The sequence below is a fragment of the Prionailurus bengalensis genome, chromosome A3, assembly GCF_016509475.1.
Source record: "Prionailurus bengalensis isolate Pbe53 chromosome A3, Fcat_Pben_1.1_paternal_pri, whole genome shotgun sequence".
In the NCBI taxonomy this organism is placed as follows: Eukaryota; Metazoa; Chordata; class Mammalia; order Carnivora; family Felidae; genus Prionailurus; species Prionailurus bengalensis.
In genome coordinates this window covers 89941304-89958622 of record NC_057354.1, presented here as the reverse complement: position 1 = coordinate 89958622, position 17319 = coordinate 89941304, and the positions used below count along the sequence as shown (strand labels likewise).

Here is a 17319-nt window from a genome sequence, read left to right as displayed (position 1 = left end):
CAGGGTCTGGGGGGTGGTGATGTGCTACATGGGTGATGATGGATATCAAGGAGGGCACTTGTTGGGATGAGCACTGGGTGTTGTACATAAGTGATGAATCACTAATTTCTACTCCTGAAACCAATACTACACCATATGTTAACTAACTTGAATTTAAATTAAAATATATACATACATACATATATACGTACACACATACTGATAATACCAAGAGCTGGCAAGGACACAAATCAACTAGAACTCTCACACACTGTGGGGGAAAGCAAAATGGCACAACCACTTTGGAAAATAGTTTAGCACTTTCTTATAACATTAAACATACAATTACTTTACCAGCCAGCAATCCCAATCCTAAGTATCTACCCAAGAGAAATGAAACCATTTGTCTACCCAAAAACCTATACCTGTATGGAATACTCCTCAGCAATATAAAATTAAAAAGAACTACTGATTCATACAACAATATGGATAAATCTTAAAAGCATGTGCTAAGTGAAAGAAGCCAGATTCAAAAGTCTATACACTGTAATTCTGAAAAGGCAAAACTATAGGGACAGAAATCAGATCAGTGGTTGCCAAGGACTAAGGATGGGGGAGATAACTGATTACAGTGTGGCACAAGGGAACTTTTTTGAGGTGATGGCTGTCTTGTATATCTCAAATGTGATAGTGGTTATATGACTGTATATATTTGTGAAACCTCATCAAACTGTATTCCTAAGAGTGAAGTTTACTATATTAAATTATACATCAATGAGGTTAACATAGCAGGAAATGGAGAGAAAACTCTTAAAAATTTCATTTAACAGGGAGCAGAATATTAAATCAAACAGCAGTTGGAGGAGAACAGAGGATGAGACATTTGTATTCAAGTTGCTGGAGGTGACATGGTCTAGACTGTGACATGAGATGAATAACCTAATGGGGGTAAGAGAGGTTTAGGAGGAGGAATGTAGGAAAAGATCTCTGCAGGTTAGATCAAAGATCCAAGAGTTTTAGGCACTACATGAGTAATGTAAGCTGAAGTGAAAGAAACTGAGAACAGTGTAGCAAGAGCTATAGTTTTTAATGAATAATGAAAACTAACTTAGACAAGAGCAATAAAGATGAATGAGCAGAATAAAAAGGAGAAAAGAGGGGAGGAAATTAGAAAGTGGCATAATGCTCCAGCTATGCTAAGGAATCCAGGCATAAAGGCAGAAATGAAGAGCTACAGGACCTATCCGTTGTGTACGTATTTTTTTCATGGCATAGATTTCATAAGACAGGAACAAAAAGTAGGATATCTATTTTTAAACCATGCTCTACCATAAACATGTCCTCAGAGAATATTAAACTATTTGGGGGTATATCCCTATATTCATTTCCTAGGGCTGCCATAACAAAGTTACACAAACTGGACGGCTCAAGACAACATTATTCTCTCACAGTTCAAGAGGTTGGCAGTCTGAAACCAAGGGTTGGCAGGGTCATGCTCCATCCAAAGCCTCTAGAGGAGCATCTTTCCTTACCTCTTCTACCCTCTGGTAACCCCAGGCATTCCTTGGCTTGTGCAAGTCTATCTCCAACTTCTGCCTCTGTCTTCACAGGGCCAACTTCTACCTGGGTGTCTCTCTCTTCGCATACTGTTCTTGTCTCTTGTACCAGTCATATTGGATTAAGGGTCCACCCTACTCCAGTATGATCTCATCTAAGTTATATCTGCAATCACCCTATTTCCAAATAAGGACACATTCTAAGGTACTGGGGATTAGGACTTCAACACATTTAGGGGCACACAATTTAATCCACCGCAATCCCCCTTCCATTTAATGGCCCCGAGTGCTATGCATTTTCTGTTAAGGTTTCTTTTAACCCCTTGCCATTGATGATAGCAAATCTCCTTCTTCCATATTTTGCATCAAATAAATAATCACTGCAATTTAGGGGAAATTGAAGGTACCAGAAGAAATCTGATACCCAACTTATTAGATAATCAACCTTAAATATTTAACCATTTTGAGTAAGGGTGCATTTTTCCTCCAACAAACATGTATGAACTTTTTCCCTATCTGCTCACAATTTTTCTATTTCTTCTAAATTTATAACTATGCTCTAGATCAGTGGTTCTCAAAGTGTGGTCCAAGGATACCTGGAAGTCATAGATGCTCTTTCAGGCATCTATGTGGGCCTCCCTTTTCTATGTATCTATGTAAGGCCAGATTTTCTTCATATACTTCAACGTATCCCAACAGACTAAATGCAGAAGCAGATAACAGAATCCAATTGTGATAGTTAATTTTATGTGTCAACTTGGCTGAGCCACCAGGTGCCCAGATATTTGGTTAAACATTATTCTGTATGTCTGTGTGTCTAGATGAGATTAACATTTGATCCACAGACTAAGTAAAGCAGATTGCCCTTCCCAATGTGGCCAAGCCTCATCCAATCCATTTAAAGCCCCAAACAGAACAAAAGGCTAAACAAGAGAGAATTCACTCTCTCAGCCTGATGGGTCTTTGAGCTAGTACATTGGTATTCTCCTACCTTTAAACTCAGATTCAGAGAACTTACACCATCAGCTGGCCTGGTCCTCAGCCCTTCAAGACTCAAACTGGAACTTACACCATTAATTCTCCTGGTTCTCAGGCTTCTGGATTAAGACTACAACTATACTATCAGCATTCCTGGGTCTCCAGGTTGTGAATCTTGAAAATTCTCAGCCGTCATAAAAGCCAATTCGTTATTTTACATATACATACATACAATATATACAATAAATAGATATGCAAAAATATAAAACAATGCCACTCTCCCAACTAGTTGTCCTGGAAAATAGTTATTTTTCATTTTAAAATACATTATTTATATTAATATATAATGGGTTTGTTATTTTAAAAATATTTTTAAATGTTTTAATTTCTAGTAAACTAAATATCAATATAGATAGTCCATATAAATAAAAGATACTCAAAATACTTTTGAAGAATATAAAGGAGTCCTGAGACAAAAAAAAAAGTGAAATGCTATTCTATATAACTAAGATTATCAAAGATCTATTAGAAAAATGGAATATTAAAGTAATTCACCCCTTACCATTCTTCAAAGCTGAATCAGAATTTCTCATGCAGCTTATGAAAAGAAAAATAATTTCCCAGTTACATAAGACATACCTGGTCATCTCCAGAATCCCACTGAGCTGTTTTTTTCACAGAGACTACATTAGCATCAGAAATCTGTATACCACTATTGTCTTGATATAGTGACTGTTGCCATACATGACAGGTCAATGGAACAACCTGAAAATCAAAAGCAGATTTAAATAGTGATGAACGATGGTGATTAACAATCACTATTGTTTTTTTTTTTTTAACGTTTTTATTTATTTTTGGGACAGAGAGAGCATGAGCATGAACAGGGGAGGGGCAGAGAGAGAGGGAGACACAGAATCGGAAACAGGCTCCAGGCTCTGAGCCATCAGCCCAGAGCCTGACGCGGGGCTCGAACTCCCGGACCGCGAGATCGTGACCTGGCTGAAGTCGGACGCTAAACCGACTGCGCCACCCAGGCGCCCCAACAATCACTATTGTTAAACAATAATAAAATCTAAACTTTAGCTATATTTCTAAGTTTATAAAGTACTTTCATATATATAACATTTCAACTTCACAACCACTGTCCAAATTACTACTTTCACTTAAAAATAAAAAAACAGGGCACCTGGGAAGTTCAGTTGGTTAAGCGTCTGACTTCGGCTAAGGTCATGATCTCGCAGTTGGTGGGTTCAGGCCCCGCATCTGGCTCTATGCTGACAGCTCAGAGCCTGGAGCCTGCTTTGGATTCTGTGCCTCCCTCTCTCTTTCTGCCCCCACCCACTCTCTGTCTCTGTCTCTCAAAAATAAATAAATGAAAAAAAAAATTTTAAGTAAAAAAAAATTACAAAAAGTCTTAAGGTTATCCAGTTAGAACTCAACATACTGTCCAATAAACCACAGCAGTTCCTTAACCTCCTATAGTCCTAGAAGTAAAAGAAGCAAGCAGAAACAAGCAAGTTATTGGTTTTAAAATCTTACTATTTAAGACACCTAAGAAATTAACCCTACAAATGGGGACTAAAATCAACTCATAGTATGGACGGTGGGAACAAACTTAAGGCTCATTTTGTGAGACAGGGGTTAGAGCAGGGCTCTCTCACCTGTGAAAGACAATAAAAGCTGTGACTGTAGCCCAAGGCTGAAGCAATGCAAACGGAACAGATCCAAGGCAATCAAACAAAAATGACTTAGGTCAAAGTCACCAACTGGCTCAGGGACTGGTTCCTGAGATTTCTCCAGTATCCCTGGACAATAAAAACCCAAAGCTTCAATATAAGACTTCTTCTTCTGGGGCGCCTGGGTGGCTCAGTCAGTTAAGTGTCTGACTTCGGCTCAGGTCATGATATCGCAGTTCCTGAGTTAGAACCCCATGTCAGCACAGAGCTGGCTTTGGATCCCCCACCTCTCTCTTTCTGCCCCTCCTCCACTATCGCATACTCTCTCTCTCAAAAAGAAATGAACATTATGGGGCGCCTGGGTGGCTTGGTCGGTTAAGCGTCCGACTTCGGCTCAGGTCATGATCTCATGGTCCGTGAGTTCAAGCCCCACATGGGGCTCTGTGCTGACCGCTCAGAGCCTGGAGCCTGTTTCAGATTCTGTGTCTCCCTCTCTCTCTGCCCCTCCCCTGTTCATGCTCTGTCTCTCTCTGTCTCAAAAATAAATAAACGTTAAAAAAATTAAAAAAAAAAAAAAAAAGAAATGAACATTGAAAAAAAAAAAAAGACCTCTCTTTTAAAAAAGCAGCCACAAGGGCCAAGGTAGAGACAACCACAAGAACACCATATAGAGAAGGGTGTACCCAAAGACAAAACAAAAAAACACTCCTGCTAAAAATGCGATTATAAACTATATTTTCAAAAACTTTAAAATGAATAAGTCAGATCCTCAAAAAAATAAAGATACAATGTCCATAAAAGGGGAAGAAGTTATAAAAGTAAAACAGGCAGTTATGAGTCAAGAAAAGATGAATTCTAACAAAATATTAACCACAAATGTGAAAGAGCCTCTGAAGGAAACCTCAAGTTATCATATTTTTTTCCAGAATTAAAACACTGTTACTATATTAACAAAACATTTTTACAGAGGACTTACAAGAATGTGCTTTTGGTCACAAAAAGGCCAGCATATTAAAAATCTATTCAAGAACTACAGAGATTTCTAAGATATCAACTATTCCAAGAGGTTTTTCTCTAAAGGTAAAGAACCATGGTACATACCCATCTTGCTTCAATGGCAATGTTTAAGGGACAAAGAATAAAAAGCAAAGAAAATTGTTCTGCAAATGCAATCTGGCAATCTGAAATCCCTAAGTATGTAACAATATAGCCAATGTTTTGGCACAGTTAGTCTTCTTTGAGCCTTCTAGGAAAGAAGAATGCCAAAATGAATGTTCAAAATGGCTATTCACTGTAGCTCAATAATGCTGGTTGTGGACCATGGTGTATCTATCACCTTTGAAAAGAGCTGATTCACAACAGCTGATAAAGAGAGTTCAATTCGTTAGGATATTTGTAGAAAACTAATGATACAATATTAAGAAACCAGCACTTTGAGAACTAATCCAGTGTGTGAGAAAAAAAACACTCCCCCCTCACTTTTATCAGTTTAAAGAAAACCTAAAAGTCAAAATTAAATGCTAAAAGAAAAGTTCTTATTAAAAATCCCTTCCCCAGATTTTCCTATTCTTATCACCTACTTGTTTAGACTTCATCAAGAAAACTCATTCTTAATATATTCCCATATGTTTGATTAACCTTCCCCCCATTACCTCTGAATATAACCTAAATGCTTGAAGGATTTAAAAGATGAATGCTTCAAAACTAAGCAAGTGTCATCAGCAACTCTTCATCTGAAATTAAATGATTTTGGTATAAATTAAAGTTTGAAAGAGTCCCTCCCTAAGTTTTTTAATATTAAAAGGTAGTAGTCTTTATGTTGTCTATGAAATAACAATTTAGATCTAAGGACACATATAGGTTGAAAAATGAAAGGATGGAAGGGGCGCCTGGGTGGCTCAGTTGGTTAAGCGTCCAACTTCAGCTCAGGTCACGATCTCGAGGTCCGTGAGTTCAAGTCCCGCGTCGGGTTCTGGGCTGATGGCTCAGAGCCTGGAGCCTGCTTCCGATTCTGTGTCTCCCTCTCTTTCTGCCCCTCCCCCATTCATGCTCTGTCTCTCTCTGTCTCAAAAATAAATAAACATTTAAAAAATTAAAAAAAAAAGAAAAAAAGAAAAATGAAAGGATGGAAAAAGATAGTCCATGCAAATGGTAACCAAAAAAGCACAGGAGTGGTATACCAAGTTCAGACAAAATGGATTTTTTTTTAAATTTTTTTTTTCAACATTTATTTATTTTTGGGACAGAGAGAGAGCATGAACGGGGGAGGGGCAGAGAGAGAGGGAGACACAGAATCCGAAACAGGCTCCAGGCTCTGAGCCATCAGCCCAGAGCCCGACGCGGGGCTCGAACTCCCGGACCACGAGATCGTGACCTGGCTGAAGTCGGACGCCTAACCGACTGCGCCACCCAGGCGCCCCCAGACAAAATAGATTTTAAATCAAAAATTGTTACAAGACAAGGGGCACCTGGGTGGTTTAGTTGGTTAAGCATCTGACTCTTGATTTTGGCTTGGGTTATGATTTCATGTTTCGTAGGTTCAAGCCCCGTGTCTGCCTCTGCAGACAGCATGGAGCCTACCTGGGATTTTTCTCTCCCTCTTTCTCTGCCTCTCCCCTGCTCATGTTCTCTCCTTCTCTTTCAAAATAAATAAATATTTTTTTAAAAACCTATTACAAGCCAAAGGACACTATATAATCATAAAAGGGTCAAATCAAATCACCAAGAAGATATAAGAATTACAAGTATTTATGCACTCAAATACTAAATCAATTGGGCAAATTTTTAAAGAGCTAAATCAATTGGGCAAATTTTTAAAGACTTGAAGGGAGAAATACACAGCAACACAGTAATATTAAGAGATTTCAATACCTCACGTTCAGTAATGGACAGATAAAACAACCATACAGAACAGTAAGGAAACAGAGGAACTGAGTAACACTGTAGACCAATGGGACCTAACACACATATACCGAACACTCCACCTAAAAACAGCAGAATACACATTTTTCTCAAGTACACATGGAACATTCTTTAGGGCAGAACATGTTAAGCCACAAAATAAGTCTTAACAAATTCAAGGAGACTGAAATATACAGTATTTTTCCCAATCACAATAGAATGAAACTAGCAATCAATAGCACAGAAAAAAACCTGTAAATTTCCAAAATATGTATAATTTAAACACATATTCAAAAAATTAATGGGCCAAACAAGAAGTCACAAGGGAAAATAAAAAATACTTTGACACAACTGAATATGAAGACACAAAATACCAAAACTTATGTGATACAGCAAAAGCAATGCTGAAAGGGTAGTATGTGTATATTAAAAAAAAAAATCATGATATCAAATCGATAGCCTAACTTACACCTCAAGGAACAATGAACTAAACCTAAAGCAAGCATAAGGAAAGAAATAATAAACAATGGAGCACAGATAAACAAAATACTGAAAAAAAAAAAATCAGTGAAACTAATAGCTGAGTTTTTTTAAAGACCAACAAAATTGGCAAACCCTTAACTAGATTGACTAAGAAAAAAGAAAAAAGACTCAAGATAATAAAATCAGAAAATTAAAGAGGAAAAATTACAAGCAATGGCACAGAAATAAGGCTTATAAGAGAACAGTATGAACAATTCTATACCAACAAATTGGACAGCAAAGAAGAAATGCATGAATTCCTGGAAACACACATTCTACCAACACTGAATCATGAAAGATTAGAAAATCTGAACAAACTTGTAACTAGCAAGAAGACTAGTTGGTAATCAAAAACCTCCCAACAGGGAAAAGCCAAGGACCAGATGGCTTCACTACAGAATTCTACCAAACAATTAGAAAAGAATGAACAAGGGCACCTGGGTGGCTCAGTCGGTTGAGCGTCCGACTTCGGCTCAGGTCACGATCTCGCGGTTTGTGGGTTCGAGCCCCGCATCGGGCTCTGTGCTGACAGCTCGGAGCCTGGAGCCTGCTTCGGATTCTGGGTCTCCCTTTCCCTCCGCCCCTCCCCTGCTCACGCTCTGTCTCTCTGTCTTAAAAATGAATAAAACATTAAAAAAAATTATTTTTAATAAAAAAAAAAAAAGAATGAACATCAATCTTCCTAGAACATTCCCAAAAAATTGAAGAGGAAGGAACACTTCCTAACTCGTTCTATGAGGCTAGTATTACCTTGATACGAAGCAGCCAGCCAAAGACACTACAAGAAAACTAATATCAATATCCTTGATAAACACAGAAGCAAAAATCCATAACAACTTACTAGCACAGAATTCATAGCACATTAAATGGACTGTATACCATATTCCAGTGGGATTTAACCCAAGAACACAAGGGTGGTTCAACATATAAAAACCAATCAACATAATAGCTCACATTAACAGAATTAAGGATAAAACAAAATGATTATTTCATCTGCTGCAGAAAAAGCATTTGACAATATTCACCACCCTTTCATAATAAAAACACTCAACAAACTAGAAAAAGAAGAAAACTACCTCAACATAGTAAGAACCAGATATGAAAAACCCACAGCAAACATCATATTCAATAGTGAAAGACTGAAAGTATTTCCTGTAAGATCAGGAATAAAGACTTTCACCACTTCTATTCAAAATAATTCTGGAAGTTCAAACCAGAGCATTAAGCAAGAAAAGGAAATAAAAGGCAACCAAACTGGAAAGGACAAAGTAAAATATCTCATTTGTAGATGATATAGTCTTATATAGAGAAAACTTTAAAGATTACACACACGCAGTTAGAATAAGCTAATTCATCAAAGTATCAGAATACAAAGTCAACACACAAAAATCCATTGCATTTCTATACACAGTAAACAATCTGAAAAGAAATTACAAAAACAATTCCACTTACAATGCATTAAAAAGAATAAACAACTTAGGGGGCGCCTGGGTGGTTGAGTTAGTTGAACATCCGACTTCAGCTCAGGTCATGATTTCACAGTTTGTGAGTTCCAGCCCCACATCGGGCCCTGTGTTGACAGCTCAGAGCCTGGAGCCTGCTTCGGATTCTGTGTCTCCCTCTCTCTCTCTCTCTGCCCCTCCCCTGCTCACACAGTCTCTCTCAAAAATAATAAACATTAAAAAAAAGGTTCAACGGTGATTTAAAAAAATAAAATAAAAAGAATAAAATATTTAGGAATTAACCAAAAAGGTGAAAATCTTATACAGTGTAAACTACTTTACCCAAAATGACATACAAAAATTAACTAAAATGGATCAAAGACTTAAACGTAAGACCTAAAACAAGAGAACTCTTATAAGAAAACATGGAACAAAAGCTTCATGACACTGAATTTGGCAATGATTTCCTGGTATAGGTAACAAAAGGAAAAAGAGACTAACTGGACTTCATGACAATAAAAAAAAATTGCGCATCAAAAGACACTATCAACAGAGTAAAAAGACAAACCACAGAATGGGAGAAAAAAATATTTGCAAGTCATATATCTGATAAAAGAGTCATAGTTAGAATATATAATGAAAACTATTACAACTCAATAATAAAAAGACAAATAACCCAATTAAAAAATAGGCAAAGGATCTGAATAGACACTTTACCAAAGAAAACATACAAATGGCCAATAACCACATGAAAAAATGCTCAACATCACTAAACATCAGGGAAATGGAAATCAAAACTACAACAAGATACCACCTCATACCCTTTAAGGTGGCTACTATCAAAAAAAAAAAAAAAAAAAGAAACAGAAAATAAGTGCTGGTAAGAATGTAGAAACACTGAAACCCTCATGCACTGTTGATGGAGCTACAAAAGGTAAAGCCACTGTGGAAAACAGTGCGATAGTTCCTCAAAACATTAAAAATAAAATTACCATATGATCCATCAATTCCACTTCTGGGTATATACCCCAAAGAACTGGCAGCAGTCCCAAGTGTCCATTGATAAATAAATGGATTAGCAAAATATGGTAAGTGCATACAATGGAATATTATTAAGGGAATTAAATATTAAAAGGGAAGGATATTCCTACAAAGGAATTCTACATATTCTATAGTATGAGTGAACCTTGAAGACATCACGCTAAGGTGAAGTAAGCCAGTCACAAAATGACATATACTGTTAAGATTCCGCTTAAATGAGGTAACTAAAGTAGTCAAATTCATAGAAACATAAACATGGTGGTTACCAGAGGCTGGGGTGAGAGGAATGGGAAGTTGTGTTTAATGGGCACAAAGCTTCAGTTTTGCAAGATGAAAAAAGTTCTGAAAATTGGTTGTACAACAATGTTAATATATTTAACGTTATCAAACTGCACACTTAAAAATGGTTAAAATGGTAAATTTTATATTTATTTTGTCACAATTAAAAATAATTCAAGCCCCAGATAAACAAAAGAGAAAATTTCTTGATAACAAACCTATTTTACAGAAAATACTAAGGGATGTTCTTCAGGATGAAAGCAAGTGACACCAGTGAGTAATTCAAACTTATAGAAAACAACAAAAAGGGCTAATCAAAGCAATATTGCAGGTAATTGCAAAAGACAGTATAATGGCATACTTCTCCTTTCTTCCTTTCACTGATTTAAAAAGCAACTATATCAAACAATATATATCTAACTGTACTGTTGGGCCTATAACATAGAAATGTATTTGATAATGACAGCACAAAGGAGATCAACAGGAACAGAGTGCAATGGAATAGGAAAATGACCCCATGGGGCGCCTGGGTGGCTCAGTCCGTTGAGCTTCCAACTTCAGCTCAGGTCATGATCTCACAGTTCATGGGTTCGGCCTGCATCAGGCTCTGGGCTGACAGCTCAGAGCCTGGAGCCTGCTTGGATTCTGCGTCTCCCTCTATCTCTGCCCCTCGTGGCACGTTCTCTCTCGTTCTCTCTCTCTCTCTCAAAAATAAACATTAAAAAAAAATTTTTTTTAATGAAAAAAGAAAATGACACCAGATAGTAACTCAAAAAAAGGGAAGAAATGAAGAGTACAAAAAAGGGATAAGTAGATTAATATAACAATCACTACAAATATATCTTTGTTATTCTACCTTCTGCCAGATTCTTCAAAAAACCTAAGATTTTATAAAGTTTTAACTATAACAACATATTGCTGAGTATAACACATGTAGACATATGCCTAATAGTAACAGCATTAAAGAAGGGGTAGGGAATGGACCTGTATGGGCATAAAGTTTCTATGTGGCAATATAAAGACTAAAGGAAAAAAATAGACACAAGATATACAGAAAATAAAAAGCTAAATAGCAGAAATAAATCCAAGCATATTATTAACACTACACGTGAATGAACCAAACAATCCAATCAAAGGCATATGTTGTGTTAGATTGCATGAAAAAGAAGATTCAACTGTATGCTATCTATAGGAGACACACTTTAGGCTCAAAAAGACAAACAGGTTATAAGTTAAAGAATAGATAAAAAAGATTTACTATGCAAACAATCATAAAATAGATAGAGTGGCTATAGTAATATCAAGACAAAACATATTAAAACATAATGAAATACCTAAGAACAAATTTAACCAAGGAGGTGAAAGACTTGTACTCTGAAAACTATAAAACACTGATGAAAGAATTGAGGACAACACAAATGGAAAGGTATTCCATGCTCATGGAATGGAAGAACCAATATTGTTAAAATTTCCATACTACCCAAAGCAATCTGCAGATTCAATACAATCCCTATCAAAATGCCAGGAACACTTAATCCTTGTATGGAACCACAAAAGACCCCAAATGGCCAAAGCAATCTTGAAAAGTAAAGGAGTCCTTGGGTGGCTCAGTCAGTTAAGCATCTGACTCTTGATTTCAGCTCAGGTCATGATCTCATAGTTATGACTGAGCCCCACATTGGGGTCCAGGCTGAACATGAAGCCTGCTTAAGATTCTCTCTCTCAACTGGGGCGCCTGGGTGGCGCAGTCGGTTAAGCGTCCGACTTCAGCCAGATCACGATCTCGCGGTCCGTGAGTTCGAGCCCCGCGGCGGGCTCTGGGCTGATGGCTCAGAGCCTGGAGCCTGTTTCGGATTCTGTGTCTCCCTCTCTCTCTGCCCCTCCCCCATTCATGCTCTGTCTCTCTCTGTCCCAAAAATAAATAAACGTTGAAAAAAAAATTTTTTTAAAAAAAGATTCTCTCTCTCAACTTAACAGAAGACCATAGGGGAAGGGAAGGGCAAAAAAAAAAAAGTTACAACCAGAGAGGGAGGGAGGCAAGCCATAAGAGACTCTTAAATGCAGAGAACTGAGGGTTGATGGGGGGTGGGGACGAGGGGAAAGTGGGTGATGGGCATTGAGGAGGGCACTTGTTGAGATGAGCACCAGGTGTTGTATGTAAACCAATTTGACAATAAATATTAAAAAAAAAAAATTCTCTCCCTCTCTCTCTCCCCTTTGGCCCCTCCCTCATGAGTGCGTGCACTCTCTCAAATTAAAAAAAAAAAAAAAAGGAAGAAAACAAAAACAAAACTGGAGGTATCACAATCCCAGATCTCAAGATATACTACAAAACTACAATAATCAAAACAATACAGGGGCGCCTGAGTGACTCAGTCGGTTAGGTGTCCAATTTCAGCTCAGGTCATGATTTCACAGTTCGTGAATTACAGCCCCGCCATCAGGCTGGGTGCTGACAGCTCAGAGCCTGGAGCCTGCTTCAGATTCTGTGTCTCCCCTGCCCCACTCACGCTCTGTCTCTGTCTCCTTCAAAAATAAATAAACATTAAAAAAAATTATTTTTAAACAGTATAGTACTGGCACACACACACAAATATATATATAAATGGAACAAAATAGAGCCCAGAAATAATATAATATTAACATAACATAAATTGATTATATGACCATTAATCTTTGACAAAGGAGGCAAGAATACGTAATAGAAGATAGTACCTTCCTTCAACAAATGGTGTTGGAAAAAGTGAACAGCTACATGCAAAAGAATGAAACTGGACCACTTTCTTATACCACATACCAAAATAAACTTAAAATGAAAAAAAAAAAAAAAAGATGGATTAAGGACCTAAATGTGAGACCCGAAACCATAAAAATCCTAGAAGGGCTCACAGTCAGTAATTTCTCTGACACTGGCCACACAACATTCTTCTAGATATGTCTCCTGAGTCAAGAGAAACAAAAGCAAAACTAAACTCTTTGGGATTACATCAAAATAAAAAGCTTCTGCACAGCAAAGTAAATAATCAACAAAACTAAAGACAACCTACTGAATGGGAGAAGGTATTTGCAAATGACACATCCAATACAGGGTTAGTACCCCCAAAATATAAAAAACTTACACAACACCAAAAAAGCAAATAATCCAATTAAAAAATGGGCAAAAGACATGAACAGACATTTCTCCAAAGAAGATATCAGATGGTGAAGAGACACAAGAAAAGATGCTCAACATGAAGGAAATGCACATCAAAATCACAATGAGGTATCACCTCACATCTCTAAGAATGACTAAAATCAAAAACGCAAGAAACAAATGTTGGTGAAAATGTGGAGAAAAAGGAGCCCTCAGGCACTGCTGGTGGAAATGCAAACTGATGCAGCCTCCATGGAAAACAGTATGAAGGTTCTTAAAAAAATTAAAAATAGAACTACTACATGATCCAGTAATTTCACTACTGAGCATTTACCCTCAAAATATGAAAACATTAATTTGAGAAGATAAATGCGCCCCTATGTTTACTGCAGCATTATTTATAATAGACAAATTATGGAAGCAGCCCAAGTGTTCATTGATAGACAAATGGACAAAGATGATGTATAGATACACACACACACACACACACACACACCAGAATATTACTCAGCCATAAAAGAAGATGAAATCTTGCCGTTTGCAATAACATGGATGGATCTGGAGGGTATAATGCTAAGTGAAAGAAGTCAATCAGGGAAAGACAAATACCATATGATTTCATTCATATGGGGAATTTAAGAAACAAAACAAAGAAAAAAGAGACAAACCAAAAAAGACTCTTGTCTATAGAGAACAAACTGATGGTTACCAGACGGGAGGTAGGTGGGGGGGAATGGGTGAAATAGGTAAAGGGGATTAAGAATATACTTACTAATCATGATGAGCACTGAGTAATGTATAGAATTGTTCAATCACTTTATTGTACACCTGAAATGAATGTAATACTGTATATTAACTATACTGGAATTAAAATTTAAAAATATTTTTTAAAAACAATATGAAAACAAAAAAAAAATTACTCAATACAAACAGGAATGTTTCACAATAATAAAACAGTCAGGGGTGCCTGGGTGGCTCAGTTGGTTAGGCAACTGACTTCAGCTCAGGTCATGATCTCACGGTTTGTGAGTATGAGCCCCATAATGGGCTCTGTGCTGACAGCCCAGAGCCTGGAGCCTACTTCAGATTCTGTGTCTTCCCCTCTCTCTACCCCTCCCCTGCTCACGCTCTGTGTCTCTCTGTCTCTCAATAATAAATAAATGTTAAAATTAAAAATTAAAAAAAAAAGTCAATCTGCCAAGAATGTATAATAATTAAAAATCTATATGCACCTAACACCAGAGCCCCCAGTAAAAAATGAAAGAAAAACTGAAAGAAATGAAGGAAGAAATAGACAATTCAACAATAATTAGACTTCAATACCCCATTTTCAAAAAAGTAGATGGATAGAGATTCTGTGAATCATTCTTGAACATTAAAAAGAGAGCAGAACAAATGGAATTAGAAATTTAAAAAACAATACCATTTACAGTAGCACACTCCAAAATTAAAATACTTAGGTATAAATCTAACCAAATATGTACAGAATCTATATGAAAGAAACTATAAGCCTCTGGTAAAAGAAATCAAAGAGGAGCTAATTAAATGGACAGATATTCCATGTTCATGATTTATCAGACTCAATACTGTCAACATGTCAGCTCCTCGTAATATGATGTATAGATTCAACACGATTCCAATCACAATCAAAATTCCAGGCAAATTATGTTGTGGGTATTGACAGATTTTTCTTAAAGTTTATAAGGCAAAAGACCAGAACGCTCAATACAAAATTAAAGAAGACAAAGTGGGAGGGCTGATACTATCTGACTTCACGACTCACTATAAAGCTACAGCAATCAAAAAAGTGTAGTATTGGCAAAAGAACATACAAACAGATCACTGTAACAGAACAAAGCCCAGAAACAGACCCACATAAATACAGTCAACTCATCTTGGAGAGGAACAAAGGTAATATAAGGGAGCAAAGATGTTCTTTTCAACAAATGGTAGTGGAACTACTAGACATCTACATCCAAAAAAATGAATCTAATGAAAAAAATGAATCTAAACACTAATTTTACATGTTTCACAAAATTTAACTCAAAACAGATCACAGATATAAATACAAAATGCAAAACTATAAAAACTATAAAACACCTAAAAGATAATATAAGAGAAAACCTAGATGACCTTGAGTATGATGATGAGTTTTTAGGTATAGCACCAAAAGCACAATCCTTGAAAGAAATAATTAATAAAATGGGCTAATTAAAATTAAAAACTTCTGTTCTGTGAAAGACAATGTCAAAAGAATGAAAAGACAAGCGACAGACAAGGAGAAAATATTTGTAAAAGACAATACGGACTATTAACCAAAATACACAACTCTTATTAAAATTCAAAGATACAAAAACAAACAACCCAATTAGAAAATGGGTAATAGGGGCGCCTGAGTGGCTCAGCTGGTTAAGCATCTGACTTCGGCTCAGGTCATGATCTTGTGTTCATGAGTTCAAGCCCCACATTGGGATCTCTGCTGTCAGTGCAGATCCTGCTTTGGATCCTGTCTCCCTCTCTTTCTGCCCCTCCCCCACGTGTGCTATCTCTCTCTCTCTCTCTCTCTCTCTCTCAAAACTAAATAAATACATTAAAAAAAAAGAAAATGGGTAATAGATCTGAACAGACGCTTCATCAAAAAAGATGTATATCTGGAAAACAAGAACACGACAAGGTGCTCAACATCATATATTAGGGAAATGCAAATTAAAACAGTGAGATCACCACTACACACCTACTAGAAGGGCCAAAACCCAAAACACTGACAATACCAAATGCTGCTCAGAATACAGAGCAATAGGAACTCTTATTCATTACTCAATGATGATGGGAACGCAAAATGGTACAATCACTCTGGAAGACACTCTGGCAGTTTCTTACAAAACTAAACACACTCTTAGCATACAATCTAGCATTCCCTTAAGCCAAAGCCTAATCCAGAGCAAGGCTCAACCCTGCTCAATTGTATGAAGGCTGAGAGAAGTGAGGATACTGCAGAAAACTATGAGACTAGCAGATAGCAGAGGTTGGTTCATGAGATTTAAGGAAAAAAGCGATCTCCATAACAAAAGTGTAACATGAAGCAGCAAGCGCTGATATAGAAGGTGCAGCAAGTTATCCAGAAGACCCAGCTAAGAAAATTAATGAAGGCAACTATACTAAACAGATTTTCAATGTAGACAAAACAGCCTTATGTTGGAAGAAGATGCCGTCTAGGGTTTCCATAGCTAGAAAGAAGTCAACACCTGGCTTCAAAGCTTCAAAGGACAGGCTACTCTCTTGTTAGGGGCTAATGCAGCTGGTGACTTTAAATTGAAGCCAATGATCATTTATCATTCTGAAAATCCTGGGGCCCTTAAGAATTATATACTCTGCCTGTACTCTATAAATGGAAACACAAAGCCTAGAAGACAGTTATGTCTGTTTATAACATGGTTTAATAAACATTTTAACCCCACTGCTGAGACCTTGATCAAAGACCTTAATGTAAGAGCAAAAATTATAAAACTCTTAGAGGAAACATACAGGTAAATCTTTATGAATTCACATTCGGCAACAGGTTCTAAGATAGGACACCAAAAGCATGAGCAACAAAAGAAAAAAAGACAAATAAGACTTCATCAAAAATAAAAACTTTTTGGGGCATGTGGGTGGCTCAGGTGGTTAAACATCTGACTCTTGGTCTCAGCTCAGGTCTTCATCTCAGGGTTGTAAGTTCAACCCCTGCATTGGGCTCCATGCTGGGCACGGAGCCTACTTTAAAAAATAACATAACACAACACAACACAACACAACACAACACAACACAATAA

At 37.0% G+C, this 17319-nt stretch overlaps 1 protein-coding gene across 3 annotated transcripts in view; it reads right to left on the bottom strand.

Moving 5' to 3' along the window:
• The window catches only part of ALMS1 (ALMS1 centrosome and basal body associated protein), a 221667-nt gene that overhangs the window by 199225 nt on the left and 5123 nt on the right, over positions 1-17319 (bottom strand). For all 3 annotated transcript variants that reach the window (XM_043603693.1, XM_043603694.1, XM_043603695.1), the window contains exon 2: positions 3153-3278. In XM_043603693.1, the coding sequence (XP_043459628.1) occupies positions 3153-3278 (126 nt within the window). The remainder of the gene's footprint in view (positions 1-3152; positions 3279-17319) is intronic.